Genomic DNA, 18,856 nt, shown 5'->3' with positions numbered 1-18,856 from the left:
AAGACTATATTTAAAGAACCCACCAATCAGAGTAGCCTAGAGAATCTATCTGTGACACACTGTAAAGCATGGTACATTAAACTGACTTCCATGTGAATTTTTTGCTTGTACTATAAAAAAAGGCCTGTCAGTTCCCTGACATTTTGAGGGCAATGCAGAGATGAGATGAGAGAGAGTAAGAAGAGGAAAGAAAGAAAGAGGGGTGGAGATATATATAGAGAGAAGGAGATGCCGTGCATCGCTGCGTCTCTGCGAGGCTCAGGGATACAAACCATGTCTCCCCTTCTCCCCGACCAATTACTAACACACACATTGATTCATTGAGGCGACGAGGTGTGGAGAACATGGGCAGAGACACAGTGGCAACGAACAGTCGCAAGGCTTATCTATATCATTAATCCATACAAAACAACGCTGCAAGCTCACATCAAAATACATCAGCGGCAATAGAATTAGGGATTTCAGTGCAAACACACTCTGCACAGAGCATGCAGGGGAGTCCATGAGTGATGGAGGATTACCTGTAGGTCAAAGAATTTGCTGTATCTTCTGTAGATGATGTGGGAGGTGTTGTCAGAGTAGGTGACATTGATGAGATATACCTGCCAAGAGAGAGAAAGAAAGGCAAAGTTAAAACAAGCGCTGCAAATTATTTTTGTATCGTCTTCATTTTTAACTAGCTTGTTTTTTTTTTTTCAACCAATTCAAAGATAAAACAAAAACTCCTCACATTTGAGACGGTGCTTCATAAATGACAAACAATTAAACAAAAACCAATTACAGTGATTTTCTGTCAGTGATTTTCTGTCAGTTTCTGTGATTGTGGGGGGCACACACGTGTGCTTGCAGTGCAACCGTCTGCAAACTCAGAGGCAACACTGAGTCCAAGACCAACTCCCCCAGCGTGAGCGTTCAATGACACACGCTCATAAACCTGTCAGGCGTTGAGGCCTCAGTGTAGATGGTGACATCATCCTTCTTTTGTCAGCACACTGACCTTCTGGCCTTTACCCTTGGCTGAAGCAACGCTGCAGCCCCTGAGAGGCCTGATAAGATTGAGACAGAGTCCATTTATCCATCAAGAGGAGGTAAGTGATGCCGCCATCACCTCTAATCTAATGAAACATAGATAACCAAGGTAACGGATCCAGAGGCCAGAAAATTTTCATCAGACACGTTAAGAGCAGGTGGGATCTCTCAACTGCTGATATAGAGATATTCAGAAAAGGGCTCTGGATGTGATATTATTCAAGTGGATAAGTTGTTACATAACATTAGCCTACGAGCTTTTGAAGGGGAAATTACAGCGAGTTGTAAGTTTACTGGGTACACCTCTAGAATGAAGATGAAAGTACAACTTTTTAAAGCTTATGTTTTTCTAATACTCTGCCCACAAGCCCAAAATCCCATTTATGATGGAATCAATAGTTGTAATATGTGTCCACGCTCAAGTATTCAAACATCTGAGCAAACAATCGAGGCTCCTATTTTTCTGGTGAGTCACATTACCATAAGGTTGAATGAATGTGGATGAGTGTCAACAAACTACCAGGTAACCCTGTGTATATTGGAGGTTTTGTTCTTGGCCAGTGTTCCCTTGTTGCTTTCATCATTATGCAATTATGACTTTTATTTAGAATTTAGAGGAAAATCCATCTGTACTGATATAAATTGACCCCTTTTCCCCGCTGTCAGATCACAACAGTCTATACCACATGCATTCATTTTATCTCCATTTATTTTGTACCCACGAAGCACATCAAAGCTGTACAAATCTGGTGTGTGCTCAATGTACAGCTAAGATAGCCATTATCAAATGATTTAAAATAAAACAAGATGTTGTCACCCGGCCAAGGAATCCCAGCAAAGCGGCCCCAGACACCGCGCAAATAGGAATCCACTTAGCATCAAGCTGCCGTGAACACAGAAACGATTGACTTTGCATCATGTATAGCATTCAGACTAAACAAAGGTAATGTGTTTCGTCGGCAAGCTGTTCCTGCTCCTTACTCCAGCAGGCTCCATCTTTTTAACGGATCTTTCACTGTCAATCCGACCCTCTGTACCTGCCAAGAGCCGAAAGCAGAGCCGAGATGAATGAGGTCGAGGGAAAGACCCTGACATTGACGTAAGAAGGGCAGCGGCATGAAACAAAAGAGGTTTCAAAAACAAAGCCGAGGGTTAAAAGGCCCTGTTGCTGCTGGAAGGGGTTCAGCTGCTGCTGGCAAGGAGCCACTACAGTATGTTCACTCCCATGCAAACACTGCTACTGGCATCCAGAAGTTGTGACTGTCACACTACATTGACAAACTTGTTCTTAGCACGGTAAGGTGTCACCACAGCGATTAGCTTTGGCATTTATTGCTGCGAAAATGTGCTCCCCGGGGGAAGTGCCAAGTTACAAAATAACAAAAGTCAAAGACTAGCTTATGAAGCCACAGTCAGCAATGTTTTCAATTGTCTTTGCGACTTTTGTAGCATAACAAGGATTCGTGAGCACAGCACACTTTTCGCTGCTCATTAAACAAAGCATCTCTTACACAATAGAAAGTACATTAAAGAAAACTGAAAGGACACACATGGAAAAGCGAGGAGTTCACTGACACTTAGGACTTCATCCAAGATTTATGTGAAATTTTCTGTGACTTGATTCCACCGGCACAAATACTCACAATATTTGGCTGAAATACCTGTAAAAGTCATCCCATTCCCATCAGCCTCAGTTATACTTGTGAGTATACTGATTTAGCTCAAAGCACTGCTGCACATGAGTACAGCCTCACAGGGCCACTAGCATGGCTGTACTTAAATATATCTTTGGCATTTCTATGCTACATTTTCTTTATACTTGTGCATTTAGTACACACCCAAACAGATACATCAGCCGATATATGCTGGCCTGGTCGAGATAATGGTTGAGTTCCAGTGCGTATGTATATGCTAGTACACCCATACATAAAGAATTTACTCCAGTTTCACTTTGTGGCTGTGTGTGTGTGTGTGTGTGTGTGTGTGTGTGTGTATGTGCTCTGTGAACTCATCTGACCTCAACAGTATGCATGAGTATCACCCTCCCATCCTCCCAGCCTCTGGACCACTTAATTCAACTCAGAAGCAAAATGCTGAGCAGAGGTATAAGATAGGAGCCAGGCTGGGAGATGTGAAAAGATCCAAACCCCAGAAGCAGATGGGTATGTGATGGCAACCACAGTGGAAAACACAACCAACAACCATCCTTGGTCTGCCAGTGCCCAAAAATATCAAGCTTAAACCTAACGCCCTCCCAGTCCCTGAAATAGACTATTCACTCAGCGCAGACAGTAAATTATAAGAGCCTGGACTGCTGCCTCTCAAGATAAATCTAGCAGCGAACATCTTCTGATGTTATTTTATTTTGCATATTAGATGGTAGCTGCTTTTTCTTCACTTTTTCATGAGGAACGGCACACACTCACGCAACGACTAAAACAAGCCAGAATGTTATGGTTTGACTCAGAGCTCGAGTACATCCAGTCGTGAGCGCTCAGTGCAGCCAAAATGCCCTCAATCGAGCATTTGCGGAACAAAAATAATGACTCACTAAAATGTCAGTTAGGAAATAATTTGTCTGCCAATTATATAATTCTTTATGATAAGATGGAAAGGAAGATGAGGCATTATCACAGCAGCGACAGAGACAAACTGAGATATTTGCCAGCCCGACAACATTAACAAGAAGTCTCCAATTTAATTTCCATGTTCTTGTGGGGATTTTTACACCACAGAAGACAAGATAAAAAAAAAAAAAGTCAAACATTCTCAACTTGTGATTGCTGCAAGACATTCTTGCTCAGCAGGCATGTTTGGACCAGTGAGACATTGCTGCAATTCAAAAATGAAGGCTGAAATTTAGGTGAGGAGGCTGCATAACAAAAAAAAAAAAAAAAACCCTCACTGTTTCACATGGAGATCTGCATGATCTCTTGATTTGTAATACTCAGCTGTTAATAACCACACCTACATTTGGAAACAGGAAGGTGTTCAAAACTAGAGTATCAAGGGATTAGGAAACAGTGAAGAGACTGAGCCATAACTGACTGTAGATTACTGTAAAGGGGCCTAACATGACTAAGTTTGACCAGATGTATCACTGACATTTTACAATTTAATGAAAAAAACACAGAGAAAAAGTGTCTTTTCCTTGATCACAGATTTGTGGTGCTTTTTGTCAGATTCCACAGCAGGCACACGTCAACTCCATTTCTAACATGTCAACTTCTTTTCAAAGGAGTCTAAAAATTGATTCAAAAACAGGAAAGACACAAATGAGGGGGAAAACTCAAAGAAGGCTTTGGGGACTACAATGTCCCAGATAGCAAAACAAACAAAAAAAAAAGTCCTTGTACGTCTCTTATTCCCACTGAGGAAGTGGGACTTGAAAACAAACGTTATATTCACGCTCAGAAGCAAAGACAGAAACATAAATTCTTATGACAGAACAAATTGGACCTTGGATTATTTCATCATGTTCGTCTGAAATGGCTATGAATATTCATGTAAAGTTTACAGCTCACTTTATTTTTCCCCTCCGCCTCTACTGAAGGAATCATTTATCAAAAAACATGAACATTAACATAATTCAGTGACCATAGGAGATGGTGTAGACTGTATATGAATAGGAAAAATAACTTACAGTTTCGGAGGAAAGCCAGGACCCAGTCTCACAGTTTGGAAGTGAAGAAGGCAAAAGAGCAGAGTGCTTGGTGGGGCACAGAATGTGGGCCTAGCCACTAAATGCAGTGAACCCCGCCTAAAGTACTATATTTTAAGTAACATATAAAACAGACACACATCATACTCGCAGACCATGAAAGCACAAATGATCTAACTACAAAAAGTTAGGTTGGAAAAATTCTTTTTGCAGTGGAGTGGAGTCTTTCCACATGGAACCACAGCTGGCATGAACATACTCACTTGTCTAATACGGTCAGTTATTCTTTCAGTTTAACCAAAGAGGTTAACAAAGGACAATAAAGCTTGACAAATTCTTCTGAGCCGTGTTTCAGAAAGTCAACAAAAATGTCACAAGAGGGAATTAAACTGAAGGACAAATCCCTTCATAAGCTTTGGAGGGGGTCTTTGGAAACCCCCTGAAAGCAGAGTTTTTGTATCAACTGCCAAAACAGCGCCCTTTACTAACCACACACCAGGCCGACGCCTCGACTTCACTGCGGCCACTTTCACTGTGAAACCGACCAATCAGGCCCTCTGTGCGTTTGAGGCGGGCACGGGAAGTGTTGTTCGGGGGGGTGCTGAGGAAAAGTGTCCATTCAGCAGGCACATCCTGTGCACCTTTGATGCCTCCTTGATACCATTTCAACTTGTACAATACAAAAGAACAATTCTAAAGTAATTCTGTATCAGATCCAAGAACAGTTAAAAGGCACACATGGTCATGTTCTCATGTAAACAACTTTAACTACTATAAACAGTGCCACAAAGGTGGGTCTTCATAGGATGGATTCCAGTTACCTGCACTTTGCAAACATACTTCTATAGTAGGTCTTGTATAGTAAGTCTAATACTTATCTGGTTATAAGTGCTTTAATATGTGAATTACAAAGCAACAAGAGACAACTAATAGACTGTGTCCAAATAATATTACATAACAGCCTGTGTCACACAAAGATAAACTGCGTCAGTGCAAAAACAGTGGTCACAAGTTTAAACAAAATAACATCACAGTCACACACTATAGCACTGCACGTATTAGAGATGTTTCCTTTTGGGGAAATCCAAGTCAAGTCTCAAGACAATCCAGACAAGTCCAGTTAAAGTCAAGGTTGTTAGTAGGCATCTCAAGTGAAGTCTCTAGTCCTTGAGGGCAACTTCAAGTCCATGTGACAAGTCTTAATAAACAAATTGCAAGTCAAGGTCCAAGTCCTTCTTGTCTCTGAAAGCTGAACATTAAAAATGGCAAAGCATTTCCTTCCAAGGCTTTCAAATCTTTTACACAGCTGAAACCACATTCCTTCAATGCCATGCCTGACCAACCTTATCAAGTCGATATGGGAAGTTAGTTGAGAACAGTCGCCTATTTACACATCCAGCAGTCATGTAACATTAGCATTCATTTGGTGTCATGTTTCCATTCACTTGGCAAATATAAGTCCAATATCCGCTCACCTTTTAGCTCTGTTTTTGGTCTTCACCAACTTCTCAGGGGAATTATCTGCTGTTTTAGGTGCCAAATGCTCAAAGATGTTCACCAGCTACCTGTTAACTTTGCCTGTCTGCCACTGTCTGCTGAGCAGGTAGAACATGGTGGGCTTATTGCTGAAAACAAGGGCCTGCTGCTGAAAAGGATACTCATAGGAGGGGTCAGAGTGAACCAAAACAGTGAAGTCATGGGGCGTAAAACCAAAACCAGGAGCTAAAAGATGCTAAACGCTCCATAGAGCTGATGGGAGCAGCAGAGCTGAGTGATAACGGTCATGGGTTTGTCACTATGAGCAACTTATCTTGTATCCTTTTGATCAATTGTCAATATAAAATATTGCTTAATCATAAAGAGTACCAGTGAAAAAATCTACTGTAACCTCAGAAAGAATCTGTTGCACAAATGACAAAGATTTTGATGCAATTTCGTTTATTTAATTAATTTTACACATAAAGATCAGCTGAGTATTACTCAGCCAGGAGAAAAAAAAGTTGCATAATGTGGGGGTTTTTTTGGCTCTGGGGGATCTTTGAGAAAATAACCCCTGAAAATGTGATAGTGACGTATTCAGGGTTATCTTGGCCTGGGCTTAAACACTAGTAAAAGTGTAAGTAAAAGACATGGACATTTACTGTGTAGGAAGAGGTTTTTTTTTTATGGAATGGCAATACTAAGTCACTGGTTTTAGTCTAAATGTGTGTTACTGTACTTTTTGGAGGATATTTTATAAACCAGATAAAATGTTTCTCACAAATCATGCTTGAGTGCTTTGGTAGAGAAAGAATATCTTGTCATGCTAATAAAGCCAGTCTGATTCTAATAATGTTTTAGCCAATTTCCCTGACTATCTGGTAATCTCATAAAGAGAGCTGTGAGAAAGGCAATCTAATCTCTTTCTTCCTTCCATTTGTCTCCTCTTCTCCCTCTGCTTCTCAGTCTTTCTTCCTCTTACACAAAAATACACATCGGACCAGACTAACATGGCCCGACCTTCCTAACGTCACATACAGTGATGTTAGCAGCGTCATTTTCCCATGAAAACAAAACCAGAGCCAGTCCAGTCCAAGGCCACGCATGATGCCCACACATGCTCTGTCTCTCTACAGAGCATCAGCATTTCTGGGTGATGTAATCATAAGTCAAGCTGTTAAGAAGAACACCAGGGGGCTGGAGGCCATGTTCAAGCACCACAACATGTGCTCTTACCCTGAACACAGACAGAAGAGGAGACAGGGGACATGTTGCTGTCGGAATAGAGCTGTTGCAATGCATTTAAGACTTCTGCAAGAGACATATAAAATCACAAACAACATCTGGTATCGAACTCATGAAAACAACCCTCAGCGAGTGTGTGAGGTCCCGGTAATAACAGCGAGAGAACAACAACATCCGCCGCTTTTGTTAACCACTCGTGCGCAAACTGACCATCAGGCGCATCGACTTTACTAACAGACGTCAGCAAAGCCCCTGACTCACCCTCTTCTTTTTCTCTTTTTCTCACACACACATCCTTCGAGCATTTCCAGCTATTCGCCACACTCTCCCAAATAATGGCCAATCCAAAACACGCCCCCCCCCCCCCCCCGCCCCCAACCAGCATGCATCTTCCCAGTTAGGGGTGAGCATCTGAAAACAGGGACCCTTTTCACCGAGATATCACTCCATGTTTGATAGGCCAATAAATATTTGAGTGGGGAACAGCTCTCTGAAGAGATGTTTTATAGTGCAAAATAACAACACCGTCTTCCAGTCTGGGCCTCTAGGAGTCTCTAGAAAATGAAATGTTATGGGACTGGGACTTGTAGGGGAAACAGAAGCCTAAAGTAAACATGGCCGTGCCCAGCCTTGCTTTCTCTTTTATCACCTCCTCCTGCAAACACACATATACACAAACCATTCACAGGAGGAGAATGTGTGTGTGTGTAAGTGTGTGTATGATGTGTGTTCGCGACTCAGCGGTCCAGCTTTCCCTATGGTCCGACGAGCACTTCCCTTTGACAAAGCCCCGAGCTTCATTCCCCCCTCCTCTCACAGAATAAGCATTTCCAGCTGGTTTCACAAACATTACAAATGAGATTCAATGGGTGCCACAGATTGTGTCTTTCTCTCGTTTTCTCTCTTCCCTTCCCTCTCTCCCTCCCTCTTTTCCTCTTTTTTCTTTCTCACAGTGGCTCGCCTTGTCTCATGAGACAGGGTAGCTAGGGAAAGTAGGCCACAGACTGGCCCACTGAGACAGAAGACTCCAAAAAACAGCACAGCTCTGTTCAGCTAAGCTCTGTTACACTTTAATTCTAGATATAGTCGCCTGGCCACTACTCGGTGACCGCACCTATAGAGCTGGACTGATTTGGGAAGCTCTTATTACATTACTAAAGTCCTCAGTGGGAGGTGTAAGTCCAACCTATAACAATATATATTAGACCATTAATTCACTGTCTCTAGAGAATCCTGCCTGTTTGCTTGTTTATCAGATTAGCCTGCTAAACACAATTATTTGTTCTCGTCTGACATTTTGGGAGGTCTGCTTGTTCACTTTCTGGTTGAGAGTGAATTTGACAGAATGAACAAATTAATTAACTTGGTTATTTAAATATACAAATTAAAATAAGTTACAGTCATTGAGTATAAAAACACAAAAAAAAAGGCTAAAGGCTTATTTCCACTGTGGTCCTTCACGTTTAACAAACAGCATGACAAGAACAACACAGGAGAGAGATGAGGAGGTCGATACCAGTCTCACATCTGTGTGTTAAATATGAAGCTAGATGCCAGCAGTGATTAGCTTTTGTGTTAATTAGCATCAAACTGGAAGCAGGGGGAAACGGAGCCTGGCTCACTCAAAAACAGGAGTCTATAAGGCCTTGATATCTAAGTTACTACACTTAAGATGATTTTAACATCTGTAGTACAAAGAGACATGACACCAGAGCACAGCTTCAGAAGTTCCTCATACCAACTCTGAGCTGGGGAATGATGCTATACCACTACGCACCTTGGTCTCAGTGAGACCTCCACAATAAATAAAAGCTAAGTGACCCTTTACAGTCCTCTGAAACAAGATCTGGCCCCTGAGGAGGTTTTCACTTTATACTGTGTCATCTATAAGATTGGATCACCAACCAGGCAAAGTGGGCAACGTCCTCAAGGCCAAAGCCATCAGGGGGCTCTTCTACCAAACTGTATGTTCAGCTGTAATTTGAATTGATAAAAATGTGTTTGGGAGTAAGCACCACTAAAGCACAGTATATTAACTGCAGTGCCTTGAGGCATGTCTTGCATCATTACCTAATCTTGAAGCCATGTCAACATCTAGTTTTAAGAGCATTATTATTTCTGCTGATATCATTCTTCCATGGGGCGCAAATGAGTTTGTGTTTAATCAAATAAACACAAACTAATTGGCACACAGCAAACCTGGGGGAAGGTAATACTCCAGTATGGGAGTACTGGTTGGCTTCAAGAGCTCCAGGCAAACTATAATTAAGCTGCCATGTGGAGTCTGATGTGTGCACTGTACTTGATGAGTACATCAAGGCACAATGCACACAGAGTGGAAGGAATGTGGGGTTTGGGTTGTCAATAGGGGCCCATAGCTCATTTTCACCCCAGGGCCCCGTATAGTGATGCTTGAGCAGTGTCAGAGTTTAGGGACCAGTTTCATTGGGATCACTCTGTTAAAAAAAAAAAAAAACATCCTCACAGTACAGTACAGTACAGTGCAGTGTTTTGGATGTATGTGATGTACAGCATCAAATTCCCAGTTTTGGTCTAGACAAGAAAAATGTCTAAAGTTTATAGCATAATTTTAGTGTCATGTAAAGCAGGTGCATTTTGTCTGATAAAGGGGCCCATATAGAGAGAGGAGAAGAAGTGTGCTAATTGTGTCTACATATCATTAGGCCCAAAGGTCTGCAGGACTGTAATTACATATGAGCAAGATCATGTTCTTTTCATGGTGGTCATTTATTATGACTTGTTTATGAGCTCGAAATAGGATCTGAACTGGGGCCATGAAGTGCAGAGCCCCAGCACAGACTCACACTAATAACAAGCATGCTATTGATGAATAAGGCCACAGGAGGCAAGGATCAGGAAGGTAATAATAATCAGTGAGGCCTGTTCCGAGGTTTGTTTGATCCGAAATGTGGAAAATAGTGACCTACATTCATATAAAACCATCAATGACAGAACTTTAATATTAAAAAAAAAGGTGCATCAGACAAAGCTGAACACCTTTCAAAGCTCCAGCACAGATACTAAACGGACCCTGTGCCAAGAACTTTGAATCTCAGCTTTTCAACCTCACCGTGGATGAGAAGTCCAAGAACTGGAAGAAGTTCAAGCTCTCCAAAAGAATATTTTGAACATCTCTAAGTCCATAAAGCAACCAGGAAAACTCCACCTGCAGATGAAGATTCTGGGATATGATCAAAAGGTCCAGAATCGCAACTAAACAGATGTGAAGTTTTGAAGTGAGGACAGGTGGTGCTGACACGGACTATGTCTGATAATTCCTCAGTGGACAAAGATGAATCTTACATCATTATTTATGGTCTGTTCTTATTTGAGTCTATGAAAGTTGTGAGATTAGGATATACTATAGTTTTATTTCTAAATAAATGAAATGCTCCACTCTGAAGAATCAGTGTGAGGCTAAAATGAGTGTCTGGCTGTGACAGTTTTGCTACCACCTTATAATTCAATAAAAAACAGAGGTTAGCTTGCAGTGCATGAACTTGATCATTAGGTGAGAAAACAATAAAGTTCAGAATTATTTGATCACTTTACCACATGGAAGCAGCGGAAGACTGACTGCAAACAAGACTGGTTTATCTGAAGAACCGGTAGGATGTCAGGGAGTCATGGAAATGTTGACATGTTCAGGACAAAAACCTGCAGGTTACAGTGCTGATGGTGCCCTGACTGGTGATTTGACAACACAACACAGCGATGACACCTATGATGATAAACTATGTCTGCTGAAACACTACAGGGGTGGTTGGCTGCTAATGGATTGGAGATGTTGATTATCTATAACCAGGTATGCTGCTGAACATAAGCCAAGCTGCATTTAGGGGACTAAATGCAGCGTTTAGGTGTCATGCTGTGACTGTGAACAGGCCAGAGAGACACACCGCTGACATGGGACAAGGTGGGAATAAGGTGACATGGAAGATGAGGCAGACAGGCAACTCACGTAGTGTTTGGACGGATTGCGCCTCTTCTCCACGTCCACCACTTTCACGTCCAGCACAGTCCGAAACTGCATCTTGACCCTGCAAAGGCTATGCATGCAAGCGACGGGCAGGCAGCCGCTGTGGCTCCAGATAAGCTATCTTGTATCACGGGAGCGAAATCACAACATCCATCGTTGTGTCATTTAACAATTCAGCGGTCCATTAAGAGATCAGCTCGCTTCGCGGCCAATTTGGCAGCTCAGACTTCGCCCCCTCCTCTGTTGACGCACCGATCACCAAATCTGATTGGAAACTTATCGATAGTCCACTCAAAGCCCGTGCTGATCGCTCTCGGTGAAATAAACACAGTCGAATATCCGAGCACAGAGCGATATTTATTTTTTCTTACGCTGCCCACAGCCGCACAGGCTGGCCAGCGGCGGACAGAGCGCTGATGAAGGCGGTCACCTTAAAAATAGAAAGAAATAAAAAAAAAAGTGAAGCGAGTTCCTTTGTGTCTGTCGCGATGCCTACAAAGGGGGCATTTGCATACCTGGAGGTTACACAGGATGGCTGAATGCAACGGAGCCGGCAAATCCAGCGCCAAGCGGCTCCTGCGTTACAGCAGGCGCAGTGAATTTAGGGGGACGGAGTGGGATGGGCTTCACGCACGTCCTCACAGCTACTTGGAATAAAGCACTCAAGAAAAAAAAACATGATATAAATTTGGCTTTGCCTTTCTCGACAAGAATCGCGTTGTTGTGTGACATAATTGTGAAGATGTTTGTAACCAGCCGACTGGCTGTGTCGTCTTTACTCGTCATTCATTCGTCTCTTTCCGGGGCCCCATAACTTTTCCTCCCCGCTTGACAGAATATGAAATGATATGTTACAAAAATCTGCCAGCACATGTCAGTGGTATGTTTCGATATGAAGCGTGGGTTATAAATGAAAATGGTCTTAAACCCGCTCTGTAGTAGTGGAGGCAGCGTGATAATGGAGCAGTAATCAGTTAGTTAACACTCTCCAGGATCTGAGTCATGAGCAGCTTTCTGGCCGGAGACACGAGCAACTGGAACTATGGATACAGATGTTTCACAGGCGACCAATCAGCAGCAGCCTGGACTACACGAAGGAGCCAATTAACGACCAAACACTGCCCCCCTGTGCACACTGCAACATCAGCAAGATGGTACACGGGCTCAGATAGAGGCTATACTTTGTCCTTTTTTTTTTTTTTTTTTTAGTTCATAAGTCAAGTCAGCTTCTATTTATATAACCCAATACCACAAATTCATCTCAAGGGGCTTAACAATCTGTAAATCATTAGGACACCGTGTATCCTTAGAAAACCAAATTTTATTTTCATGGCTTTACTATAACCATGAACCCAAGACCAGAACTCCAACTGAGTAACTGTCCCAGGGCCCCAGGACTCCAGGGGCGCTAAAAGCTCCAGGCTTGCTGTGTGTCAACTGTTTTGTAATGTAATAATGTAATTAAATATGCCTATGTTAATATGCAAGGCTGGAGTAAAGTGGGCGACTGCCCCAGGAGCCCCAGGAGCCCTGTGTTTACTGTGTGGCAATTTCATTAATTGACGGAGATAAAATTCAGTGGAAACAGCTTTCAGATAGATCATGCTTTGTACTTTAGAGGACACTCCACCGATTTTACACTGAAGTTTAGTTAACTCATCATGTGAAGTGCTTCCCGCTATCACCACTATGGCTTGAAGACTACCGAGGCCACTGAAACCGAAAGGCTTAGGTATGTACTAAAACAGAGTTAACTGGTATCATGGTAAATGTAAAATCCAGCGTTTTTGTTGTTTGACTTGTTAAGTCAGAACATGTCAGCCTCTGCTGCGTCAGTTTGACCATTCTTTTTTTATAATGTGTCCCTAGGAGGTCCTGTCTTGTAGAGGATGCATATTCCTAAATAAATCTGCATTTAATCAACTTACACAGAGGGCTTCATATGGGCCTGAGGTTCTCAGTTGAATTTTTTAAGCCTTAAGTGCCCACTAGCAGGTTAATCCAGCCCTGACAAAGTATTCTAGTACTGAAAAGCTGCACAATCGACTTATTTGGCACAGTGATCTTATATTAGGATTCTGTGTGTGTGTGTCTGTGTGTGCATATCTCTAGGCTATACTGTCTATGTTTAGCTGTAATGTACTGTATGTATGTATACATATATATCATATGATAAATTGGCTACATTACTGTGTATCTTACACATCAGTACACAATGTGTCATATACAGAATAAATTAGGTCTCTGTGTTATATATGAAGCATACTGGCTATTATGTACTTCATTTCATGCTGGTAATTTAAATCTGGTGACAATAAAAATAATTAGTACTTTCACATATTTATCTTGTGTAGTTATCCTTGGCCAATCAGATCAGGGTTTAACAAGGAGGAAACAGATACTGAGTAGAAGTAGATGAGGCTCTGAGGGTGATGTGTTATGTATTTTGCTCATGGTGGCCAGTGGAGGACCAGCAGCTCATCTCTCCCCTGGAGCTCCCTATAGCAGGTTAATACAATCATACATGGGGCTGCATCTTTTGTGCATGGTTATTTATTTACATATATAAACACACACTAAGTGGGAAAAAAAAGTCATCAAACTATTATAAATATTTTCAAAGGTGGTCACAACATTAGCACATTTACATGCAGTAGCAATATAAAATCCAACCAAATGTGGACCCAGGTCTGAGGCTCATGATGAACACAAGATTATAAACTGCATGATTTACTCAATCAAATCGGTCGCTCTCATTCTGGAGCAATTATCCATTGCTACTAATGGTACTGTATGTACCCCCACTGTACTCGTGTTAAAACATAGTGTAATGGTTTTCACTGGTGCTGATGACATCACTGTTGCACTCCAGGGATTTGAGGATGAGCTCCAGAGCTGCTCGGCTCACATTGAGGCTGTACCGCTGCCTGACTGCAGACAGGATGTGCAGGATGTGGCAACCCTTCTCTGCATCTACAGGCACAGGAGGAAACTACCGTCAACGCACAGGTACACAGGTACAGTGTGTGGCCATGCAAACCAAGGTTATCCAGAGACGTATTCATTTTGTTTATTTTTTCAATATTTCCTTATGTTATTTGGAAGTTTTATTTGATTTGTTTACACAAACTGTATAGTGAAAATGAAGCCCCTGATTGTAAAGGGGCTTAGTAAGAAACATACAGTAAGTGTAGTTGTTGTATTTCTTTGACAAGGAGGTGAAAAGCTTACATTTTTTATTGTTCCACTGAAAGGTAATTACTGCTATACTCAACACACTGACAGAGAAGACTCACCTAAAACTACAGTAGGTCAGCATTAGTCAAAAGTTTCATACTGAATTTAGAGCAAAAATGAAGTGTACTTACATTTCTCTCTCTTTGAGTCTTCCCTGATTATGTCTTTTACAGCTATGAGTAGATCTTTGTCCTGTGCAGTCACCTAGTGAGGAGCAACAGCATCAGACACACATGTGGCCATGGTAAAGCTTCATAATAACCTAATGAAGTGGAAGAACTTGTTCAAGGTGTCTCTGTTTCTTACATGGTAGACTTCATCCTGAGACTTGACCTTGCGGTATATGATACCCTCATCCTGTAAAATTCCCAGGGTTTCCTTCAGAAGCTGGCGTAGCTGCTGGCAGGCAGATGGACCTGCCACAGGCTCCTAAACAGCAGCAGGGGAGCAAAACACAAAAGCACTGAAGTGCAGCTCTACCACGTCTTCAAAAAGAAACAGTTCCCATTTTATTGTTATGGCATACCTGGTCAGCAGACGATGTCTGAGGCTGGCCGGAGACCAGAGGCTGCAGGAGGTCCTGAACATCGTAGGGTCTGAACCTGCTCACTGACCTCTGCTTGATGAAATCCTTGATGATATTTGTCGCCTTGCTGAGGGAACTGACGGCTGTGTCACTGAAGAACAAACAAATATTCAGGCCTTAGAACAACTTATACTCATGCTTAACGCTACTCCTTTTATTAAACAGTTGATGAAATGAGTTATTGTTGTGTGAAAGGGGTCGCTGTTACCAACAAAGAATTGACAACCTCATTTCCAGCTGCAGCACGCAGCAGTTTTTGACAACAAAGTATTAAAACTTACTGCACACTCCCTGCTCAGCAACAAACACACACAAGTCAGTGTTTAGCTATTGAACATTGTGGTGCATTTACAAAAAAAAAGGGCTGAGTATTTCCAAAAGGAGTTGGTGGAGATCAAAACAGAACTTAAAGGAAAATTAATGTGCTCAAGTTGCTTTGTGTCTGATGTTTGCTAGTACATTATACATATCAACATTCTAAAGCCATGATACTGCATGTCGAAGATGTAACAAAAACGATGAATGCAGCTTTAGATTGTTTTTACATATCTATTCTGGAATTTGATCCTTTATTTCCTGCCGTGTGTATTCAGATTTGTGTGACTGTGGAGTACAAACAAAATTTTATTTTGTTGCATGTAACACAATTCAAGCATTTTGTTTCATGATACTTTTTTCTGGTACTAAAGTTACAACAGTGACAAAACAGGGCCTTTTGTTCAGTGTTCCCAAGCAGCTGGAAAATACAGAGAATCAATTCACTGGTTTCAGTAAAGAGTTGTTGTGTCATAACTTCTAAATGCTGTTTCAGGGGTAAGAAAAGATTTGGGGTTAAACATTGGACTCTATCTTTGGTTGTTTTGATTAGGGCTCCCACAGTGTTGTAATCCACACAAAGGGATGGATGTTTGTACCCAGTTGCATCATGTTGCAGCTGGAATGGTTTGTCATAGCACTGTCTGTAGAGCTGGGGAACCTCCATCATCCACGCTATCTGGGTCGCCATCACTGGGTCATTCACCTTATCTGGGAACACACACAGACACAGATACACACATGATGAATGGGCAGAGGATTTAGATGACGTGTACTCTAAAATAAAAAATGTGCTATGTGTGGTTGTATGTGTATGTGTATGTGTGGGACAGAGACGTGTAGGGCATCATAAAGAGAGACGGCAGCACCACGATAAAGAATGTCCTTGCCCTGCAAGTGTGTGTGTGTGTGTGTGGTAGAGCACTGTGTGAATTAATGCATGTTCATGTTTGAGCATCTGTGAGTTCTCTAGTTAATAACCATGAGTTAAATGCTGGTATTCTTAGACATTAATTGGGTTACTCTAATATTTGAAAAAAAAAAGTGGCTTGTTGGTAATTCAGTGAGCATAGAAGGTGAATTACAGTATCGAACTGCCACTGTGGCCTGCAGATAAACAAGCAGTCTGAGGGCAGTCCTCTCCACTCACAGTAGGTGGAGGCCTTGATTTCTCTCTGCTGCCTGGACGTCTTGACCAGTCCTCTAACTCTGATCAGCTCTCCAATCTCCAGGTGGCAGCGGTTTTGTTGGGCCTGCCTCAGCTTCTTCAGCTCAGCAACTGGGTTGAAGCCTCCCAAAGCTGCATCACTGTGCTTCCCCGCAGCTACAGATGAGAAAATAATACAATACATGGTGTTATGTTAACCCACAAGATAAAAGGGACACGAAAGAAGCAGGCGAGTACTTGGTACCCTCGACACATTCAGTGAGATTGTCAGTCATTTATCATGGAGAGTACTGGTAGAGGACTGTGGGAGTATGTCAACCTGTTATCTCCTAATAAGGCAAATAAAACTGTGTTCATCTGAAGTCACAGAAGCACTTAATCCTGATCGGGTATATGTTTCACTACTGTCAGGATAATTTATATAAATCCTTTTTTTAAACAAAAAACCTTCAGTGAAAGCATAAATCAGCTTTTTTCACGACCACAAAATGCCCCACATTCCCAAGCACATCCCCCATTTTTCATTGTACAGCACACTGCCATATTTTTCCCATCTACTGCAGCAAATTACAACTAAAGTCATTTACTTGTTTACATGACATTGGCCATCTGTGCACTAAGGAATGATCACATCTTTGACTAGTTTTCCAACACAACATACAACCATACAAACACTGAAAGTAAAACACATGCTAACTCACATTTACCAGGATCCTCCTTCTCTTTCAACAGGTCACTTTTCCAGCACATGCAGTTTATAACACCAGTACCATCATCCACTGTGAACAGACGGAAACTCAAAATCAGACAAAGACTGTTTTGCTTGTAAGACAATGCAATCAAACCCATTTTTTTGGGCCTTTCTACAACAGAAGAGTGTATGTGTGTCAGTTTGTGAAATGTAAACAACAACTGGTGCATTGTCACAGATGGAAACTTTATCCAGTTTTATCCACAATCACTGTTCTGCTGACACTGCCACAGTGGGGCCTGAACCCTCCAGAAGACAGCATTCATAGTGCTATAATAGGTCCAGTAAAATTGACAGCAATGCATAACTAATACACACATATACATATGCTGTACTTGCAAGTGGTTGCTGAAATACAATATAAGTCTGTTCCAATCAGGGACTCAGTAAGATCTCAGCACCTCCATAACAGAAGAAGTCTTCTCTTTCTCTCTTGTAAACCACTGTCCCCAGTACATCAACTTTGTAGATTGGATGTGAGTTGTAGAAGTAAACACCTGTGAGACAAGAGTGGACACAGAACAATAACAATAATCTTCAAAAAACAAAAACAGGGTATATACGTTATAAACATGCCAGATAAAAACAAACAACAGAACCGAAAACGTTTGATATACTTTGTTATGAACCTGCATAGTAATTAGCTAACTGGCTAACATTTAATTCACTGTTTGGTAAATTAGTTGTTGGTTTTGGTCATTTCATTTTTATTGTTACCTGGTCAATAAATATTCAGACCTGTAGTTTGAGTTGGGAATGTTGAAGAGTAAACAGTAAACAGCAAACAGCAAGTGAATGAATAAACTCGAGTTTCAACAACGCAGGTATGTTTACCTGGCACCTGTATGGACTCCGTCATCTGCAGGATGTCTCTGATATACAGTCTGGCGAAGGCAGAAAAGATCGGGTCCAGTCCCCACAGCATGGAGGGGGGCTCGTCTGCAGGATCCATCGCAGCCGCCTGCATTTCATAATTAACGCAAAAGCAGACTATTTAGCCCCTTTCCACGTTTTCCCCGCTGGGCTAGCGGTCTCTAGCAAGAAAGTAAGCTAGCTGCAGTGGAGTCTCTGAAGAAGAATAGCAGCTTGTCACGTGACGCGTTGTTAACTTATGTTAAATATTTACTCGTCATTTACGTTAGCTCTGTAATATGTGTGTAAACATTTATTAAATGTTAGAGTTGCAAAACAGCATTAAATATTTATGTTTCAAAAAGTTGTGCTGGCATTTTACTCTCCACGCGGCGCGTTCATGTGTCGCAATGGTTTATGGGACACGTAGTTTCAGGGACACAAAGAAACCTGACCGCTGTGTTTACTGAGACGATGCCTGTCGATGGACGCAACAATAGTATAAAGAACAAGTAGTACACAGCAGACTAACA

At 41.8% G+C, this 18,856-nt stretch overlaps 2 protein-coding genes across 5 annotated transcripts in view; both read right to left on the bottom strand.

The window, feature by feature from the left end:
• The window catches only part of sh3pxd2aa (SH3 and PX domains 2Aa), a 95,839-nt gene extending 83,959 nt beyond the window's left edge, over positions 1-11,880 (bottom strand). For all 4 annotated transcript variants that reach the window (XM_041035531.1, XM_041035532.1, XM_041035533.1 and 1 more), the window contains exons 1-2: positions 11,397-11,880; positions 522-602 (exon numbers count right to left, since the gene is read on the bottom strand). In XM_041035531.1, coding sequence (XP_040891465.1) covers positions 522-602; positions 11,397-11,492 — 177 coding nt within the window. In that variant the 5' untranslated portion in view covers positions 11,493-11,880. The remainder of the gene's footprint in view (positions 1-521; positions 603-11,396) is intronic.
• Positions 11,881-14,003: 2,123 nt separating this feature from the next.
• Positions 14,004-18,699, bottom strand: stn1 (STN1 subunit of CST complex). The gene is made up of 9 exons (XM_041036411.1): positions 18,306-18,699; positions 17,873-17,968; positions 17,422-17,499; positions 16,703-16,876; positions 16,152-16,263; positions 15,178-15,328; positions 14,958-15,080; positions 14,783-14,855; positions 14,004-14,387 (listed from the first exon to the last, which is right to left on the bottom strand). The coding sequence occupies exons 1-9, from the start codon at positions 18,436-18,438 to the stop codon at positions 14,230-14,232; spliced, it is 1,098 nt and encodes a 365-aa protein (XP_040892345.1). The 5' UTR covers positions 18,439-18,699; the 3' UTR covers positions 14,004-14,229.
• Positions 18,700-18,856: the final 157 nt, after the last annotated feature.

The sequence above is a fragment of the Toxotes jaculatrix genome, chromosome 4, assembly GCF_017976425.1.
Source record: "Toxotes jaculatrix isolate fToxJac2 chromosome 4, fToxJac2.pri, whole genome shotgun sequence".
NCBI classification, from domain to species: Eukaryota; Metazoa; Chordata; class Actinopteri; family Toxotidae; genus Toxotes; species Toxotes jaculatrix.
Note: the sequence above shows the minus strand (reverse complement) of the source record. Positions and strands in the feature narration are given on the sequence as shown.

Bases quoted from the DNA above. Each gene is read 5' to 3' on its own strand.
- stn1 (XM_041036411.1), bottom strand. From the start codon at position 18,438: ATGCAGGCGGCTGCGATGGATCCTGCAGACGAGCCCCCCTCCATGCTG. The intron at 17,500-17,872 runs GTGCTGAGATCT...GTCTGTTCACAG, and splicing joins AGACTTCTTCTGTTATGGAG to TGGATGATGGTACTGGTGTT. The intron at 14,388-14,782 runs GTAAGTACACTT...CTGTGCCTGTAG, and splicing joins AGACTCAAAGAGAGAGAAAT to ATGCAGAGAAGGGTTGCCAC.